The sequence below is a fragment of the Halichoeres trimaculatus genome, unplaced genomic scaffold, assembly GCF_033239565.1.
Source record: "Halichoeres trimaculatus isolate MK-OKI-2021-1 unplaced genomic scaffold, fHalTri1.1 fHalTri1_scaffold_3, whole genome shotgun sequence".
In the NCBI taxonomy this organism is placed as follows: Eukaryota; Metazoa; Chordata; class Actinopteri; order Labriformes; family Labridae; genus Halichoeres; species Halichoeres trimaculatus.
Window position 1 is genome coordinate 26145345 of NW_027437181.1, and position 6400 is coordinate 26151744.

At 39.4% G+C, this 6400-nt stretch overlaps 1 protein-coding gene across 1 annotated transcript in view; it reads left to right on the forward strand.

The window, feature by feature from the left end:
• Nucleotides 1-4213, forward strand: part of ush2a (Usher syndrome 2A (autosomal recessive, mild)) — a 207317-nt gene extending 203104 nt beyond the window's left edge. Inside the window, exons 89-94 of the mRNA XM_074666066.1 lie at nt 500-583; nt 655-796; nt 993-1077; nt 1740-1808; nt 2733-2933; nt 3209-4213. Of these exons, the coding sequence (XP_074522167.1) occupies nt 500-583; nt 655-796; nt 993-1077; nt 1740-1808; nt 2733-2933; nt 3209-3298 (671 nt within the window). The 3' untranslated portion in view covers nt 3299-4213. The remainder of the gene's footprint in view (nt 1-499; nt 584-654; nt 797-992; nt 1078-1739; nt 1809-2732; nt 2934-3208) is intronic.
• Nucleotides 4214-6400: the final 2187 nt, after the last annotated feature.

Consider the following 6400-nt stretch of genomic DNA (forward strand, 5'->3'; position numbering starts at 1 on the left):
TACAACCAAATAGTCTGAATCAGAGAAAATTAGGTGTCAACTCCAAAAACAACTCTCTTCAGAGAGGTGGCACACCCAGGCTAACTTTCAAAGAAAGCAAAATAAGTAAATAAATGAAATATGTACTTTCTGCAGTCTCTTGAGTTTTATAGTTACCGCTAAGGGTAAAATTAATTAACTTTGTCTGACTGGTGCATGTAACAATAATGAGCAATAAGCTTCTGATATCATGCACATAAATCAACACTGTTTTTCAAAGTTGAGTCAATATATTTAATTCTTTAATGCACAATAATTTATGTGCCTGGCTGTCAGGTTGGTAATAATTTGATTGAGGTGATGTGCTGGATTGACGGGCGCGTCGCAGAGAATTTGGAGACTGTGACAGAATAAGGTGACGACAGCCGAGGCACCAGGAGAGGTTTTACTTTTTAAACCACCAAAGTGTCCTTGTTTTTATGAACGCGTCTCATCCTTTTACTCTTTGCTCTCGCTCCAGCTTTGTCTTTTCAGGTGACTTGTACGACAACAAGTGGAAGTGCAAGCACTCCTACAATCAGATACAGCCCTGCCACCGGACAAGGTAACACACACACACTATTTCTACTATACAACACATGGTAGTATAGTATTCATGCATCCCTCTCTGTGCAGGTCCTGTTGAGGCTGAGGACAGTGGTAAACACAGCATCAGCATGACAGCAACTCCAGTTTACTCTGAACTCTGGTTCATCTTGCTGTTGGCCCTGCTGGGTCTGTTTCTGCTCGCCATACTGCTGGGACTGGTGCTACAAAGGTAACTCAATCCAGCATGTTGATGGCATGACTAAAGTATTGAATGTACTCTGCTGTAAATACGCTTCAGATTTGTTTTTGTACTTTTATGTTGAATCATACAAAGATCAATAATACTAAAATTAACTGGAACCATAAAAAGTTTGGTCATAAGAACAAGAACGAGAGCTTTTATGTGATCTTTGTGTCTGTTTAAGAGCCCTGAGGAAGAATCCATCAGCCAGAGAGCGCCCTCCGCTGGTCATGCTTCAGAAGAGCAGGAAATCTGAGGAGTCCTGCATGGTGAGAGAAGCAGAGACACCAAGAGCTTAGTGATGAAGAGAGGGACAAGAGGGCAGACCAAAGACATAAAAACTCATTAAAATGCAGGACACGTGAACGTCAGTAGATCCTTATTTGCCAGAGCAGCCGTGAGGAGGCTGAAATAATAAGTGCTGCTGAAAAACTCATGATTTCTGTGTTACTAATGAGGAACTACAATAGTTTTTACAAAATGGATGTGGAAACATGGATTTCAGTTTTTAGCTAAGACTCAATTTGCTGTTTCCCATATATGAGGTTGAGTAAAAATCATGTTGTGGAGAACTAGAATCTATAATGACCTAAGAAGTGGTTTGTGAGTTTGTCATAAGGACTCCATCTCTCTTCACATCTCAAATCATAGTTTTACCATAACTTTTAATACCACTCTCATTTTTTTCCTTTTCTCTTGTATTAATGTTTCCTCTAACTTCCTTTCTGTGTATCCCCTCTTCTAATTCCTGTCTTGTATTATTTTCTCCATCCTCTCCCTCTGTTCCTCTGTCTCTGTCTCAGAGATCCTGTTCTGAGTTGTGCTCTAAACATCTCTCCAGCTCTGTGCTGCTCCCTGATCGGCCCACAGTAAGAATATTTTTGCTTTTCCTCTGTAACCCTAAATGTCTGATCTTGTTGTCCCCCTGCAGTTTGACACTGTAGCAGGCTGTGTTGAGATCAGCAACGTTATTCTTAAAAGCTTCACTGTGTACACTGAGGTATGACATGCTGGATGTGTGTGGGTGCTTCTCTGTGCATGCTTGTTTTGTTTGTGTGCGCATGCTTTCTGTTTGTTTATATAAAGACCAACAAGTCAGTGTCTGCTGATTAGTGCCCCCTGTTGAGCATTGTTTTAATGACAGTCTCAGGAGGGTTCCCCAACTTTTCAGCCCTTGTCTCCAAAAACAAGTGAAAACAGACAGTGCCCCTCAAAATCAGAAAAAATAAACAAAGAGAATAATTATTTAACACACTTCATTTTGCTGATCTGTAGAAAACTGAACCACTTTTGTGCACATATTGCTGTTTCCTAAATCTGGTGCCACTGGTACCGATGTTACCCTGGCTCAGTCGCATCAGAAACCTTGTGGCGACAAAAAAAGGTGGAAAACAAGCCAAAAAATTTTTGTTTGGATGGTTTAAAGAAAATTAAAATCCATTTTTATATAAGGATTAAAATCTGAAATTGTAAATAGTTTTTAATTTGGAAACAACTGCTGATGAACAGTACAAATGTTGACAATGACCTCCATACAAAAGTTTCATCTGACTAAATTAATTGAAAATATTTCACTTGTTTCATACCTGGCATTTTAGGTTATTGAAACCAAAATATTACAGGAACAGACTAATGTTTCTGCACATCTTACCTCATGTAACAAGTATGAAATATGTTTTACACTCTTACACTGTTTCCTTAGAATATACAGCAGGTTTCTTGAACCACTTTTGATCTGTAATCACCTCACCTTCAATCTAGTGAATATCATGTTTTGTTTCTCACTATTTATTTCCTATTTGTGAAAATGAAGTCCAGGTTAACATCTACACCTTGTTTTAGAAATATTTTGGAAGCAATCAAAGCATATGATGACAGTGAATGAATTAAACCCTGGTCTAACAAGAAACTCTCTACTTCTCAGAGTCTGATGGACACAAAGATCATCAGCAGCAGCTCAGGATTCAGCCCCATGTCCGTCCTGCGGGTCCCCAGTGAGACAGACCTCAGCCAGGGCTACTCCCAGCATTCCTTGCACCGCAGTGTCAGTCAGCTGATTGACAGGAAGTCACTGATGCTAGAGGAAGGAGGTTGGGATAATCCACTTGGACAAGATTCAGGACTGGTGAGGACATGTTACATGTTAAAAATACAAATAAAGCCCAGTGCAGTCGTTACAGTGGTAGACTTTAAAAACACTGTCTGATTTTGAGCCAGTGGAAAATCCACACTGTTAGCTCCTGTTCTGGTATCAGTAAATAATATGCTTTTTAAAGAGTAAATATGTTTGACCACAGTCGGTAGTGTCACATTTCTTTATGTCGCTGGGCTTACAGTACTGTCCCAAAAATGTGACTGTGTTTTTAATTCTTCTGTGAATTCTGGTGTGCTTTCTTTCAGTATGTGGAGGAAGATGAGTTTGTGGACGCCATAAAAGCCTACAGTTCTGGTAAAAAGGAACACACCATGTTCACTGACACTCACCTTTAGGAAAGCATGTCTACAGGTGAGGGAAATAAAACTTAACGAAGCCTGAAATAATAATAATCTGATACTTTTAAAAGAATACTGAAACAACACTTCTAAAAAGTTTTTCCAATAATGTTCAAATTAAAAGCCAGACTTCAGTGTGAGGGACAAACAAAGTTGGCATGTGTCACTTCCTGTTAAGGTCAAAACCACCTGTTTGTCCTCACTTCAGATGAGGGAATGTTACAACCTAAAGGATTAAACAACAATATGATCTGACTAAGAAACTGAACAGCCAGTGTGTGTATTATTAGCTGTCTCTGCTTGCCAACTGTTTGTAGTTATATATAAAGGTCACATAGGACTAAAACAAACGAATCTGTCACCTCCTCTGTGCCTAGCAACACTCACACATGATCATCAGCAATAAAGCTTTAGTAATAATGAAGCACACATGGCCTTGATGTTAAATGCCAATTCTTTCTTTTTTATTTAAAGTGTTTTGTCGCTGAAATTCACAAATGTGCCGTTGTGATGTTGTGGTTGTAGGATGTGAATATGTCTTTTTGAAAGTTTGCTACAATCTAAATGTCACAAGATATTCTGTGGTTTAGCTGTGACTGGACTCCAACCTGGGTGTTGATCGTGTTTTATTTTCACTTCGTCACGTGTTTAATATGGTTTTAAAAAGATTTCTTTTAACTGTGTTATTGAACAAATTAAACAGTGGTTCATTTTGACTCCACAGATCAACGTTTGTAGTGATCAGGAGCTGAACATGGTACAGACAGTATTTATCAGAACAGGACGCTGAAGTACAGTGTCATGTTGATGGTGTCTTGTGTAAAAATAGAAGCTGAGGTTTTTGTTGTAATTTATTCCCTTTTTTACATTTGCAGTATTATTTATGGTTTTTGCTCAAAATGTGTAACGTATCAGTGGTTGATTGAATATTTTTGTCTTGTGGAAAAATATAAACAATGTTAATTAGAAAAAAAAATCATCTTCTCTTCCTGTTTTTCATTCCTCTTGAACACATTTAATATCATACTGCAAAAAGTTTTAACAGTCTCACTCTGGTGTTTGGACCAGAGGTGGCTCTCAAACTGATTCTCATTGGTTGTGATCAGGAAATTTTGGATCCTCTTATGCAACAAAAGCAAACTCCAATATGTGATTTAAACAAAAGGATGACATGGTTTGAATCAGAAAAACTGGTTTCTGTTACCTCTAGGTTCAATTACTGTAATTCTCTTTTATCAGGAAGCTCGGATAAGTCCAGCTGCTTTACAGCTGGTCCAAAATACTGCAGCTTGAGTTCAGACCGGGACTAGGAAGACAGAGCTTACCCAGGAGTGTGAGCTCCTCTATACAAGCTCCAACTGAAAAATTGAAGAAGAATTTAAAATGTTTTTACAAGGGATGCACAAGATTTTGGTATCAATATCAGTATCGGCTGATGTGTAAAAGTGGGCCGATGTTTACTAATTTGCTGCCGGCCATTTTCAGAGCATTTTGAATGATCTTTTAAGACCCAAATAATATTGTTTTCTATGACTAGTACACCAAATCTACCAAAGAAGAGTGGACTCTTTTCTTTTATGTCTCTCTTCCTGTTTTTGATCCAAAAAACAGACAAAACATATGTTTTTTGATCCTGTCAATCTCGGGCACTCCAACCTTTGATCCTCTCCATGGTCGTCTTTTCCCACAATTGCACCACTTTTTCTCTCTTAACTACCTCGACACAGCATCTCAGATTATTTCCCTTTTGTTTTTTGTTTTTTTACCAATATTAATATCGCATATCAGTTTCTGCCAAAATGTTCATATCGGTGCATCCCTACTTATTACAGCATCAGTATGCATGTTCTACTCTGCATCTGCGTTTGCTCACCTGATCACATGACCGTAGATATCAGCCAATCAGCTGCAGTCTCACTGTTGATAGACAGCGTGTATCCTTCCTGCTTTTCATTTTTTTCACTCAGTAAAAAATAGAATAGAACAGAATTGTCATTGTAACAAGTACAACACAATTGAAGTCACAGAGGAAATCAAGAAAACAAAAGTAAGAAAGTGTATAGAAAGTGAAAAAAGGTCCATAAGAAAATAGATGATGACAGCTTGTCCATCATTGTCCAGTTCAGCCAGCCTCCACCTCCACAGGGTCCAGGACTGAGCTTCTTCAGTCATCCAGCTCCATCTCTGTCTCCTGGATCCTGTCTGCTCACAGCAGGTGAAGCTCTTCCAATGTGGCGTTGGTGTCTGGTGTTAGCTCGGTTAGCCATGTCTGTGAATAGCATGATGCTACTCTGCCCTCTGGTATTCCCTCTGTTGCTGGGTTAGCACAGCTAGCTCGTCCATCTTATTGGAGATAGATCTTACGTTCCCAATAACGATGGATGGAAGGACAGGTCGATGTCGTCACTTCATAGCTCACACCTGAGAACCAGCACGTCGTCCTCACCTCCTTCTCCTCACCTTGTGGGAAGACATCAGGCCTTACACCAGTTAGCATTGACATGCTACAGGTTGCTAACAGCTGAGTTCACATGTAAACAATGCAGCCATGTTTACATGTAGGATCTCCAGACAAACACAGGAGAAAAAGTAGTAAAAATAAAAAATACCTTAGTACAAGTAAAAGTATTGGTGTTAAAAACTACTAAAAAATGTACAAGTATACATAAAAAAGTTACTTTATTACTGGAGTAAGCTGAATTAGTTACTTCAACCCCCTTTGAAACGTGAGTTTTGAAAGTTTTATCTGCTGAGTTGGTAAAACACAAAGGTGCAGTCACACACCGGCCCAAACACACGGAGGACTGCTATTTTCATCAAAACCATGCAGCAGTAATTTAGTTTTGCTGCTGTGTTCCTTCAGGGAACATCATGCCAAGTTTGAAATTAACAAAGTGGCAGTAACAAGCGTGCCCTCGCTCAAGGACAGCAGTCTGACAAGGACACTTTTAAAACATTCACAGCCACATTCACAGCTATTGTCAGCCACACAGGGAGGGAGAGGCTGTGAAAGGAGGAGGGCTGGTGGAGTGATTGTAAGGGACAGTATGGCCCTGAGCTACACACACACACACAAACACACACACACACACACACACG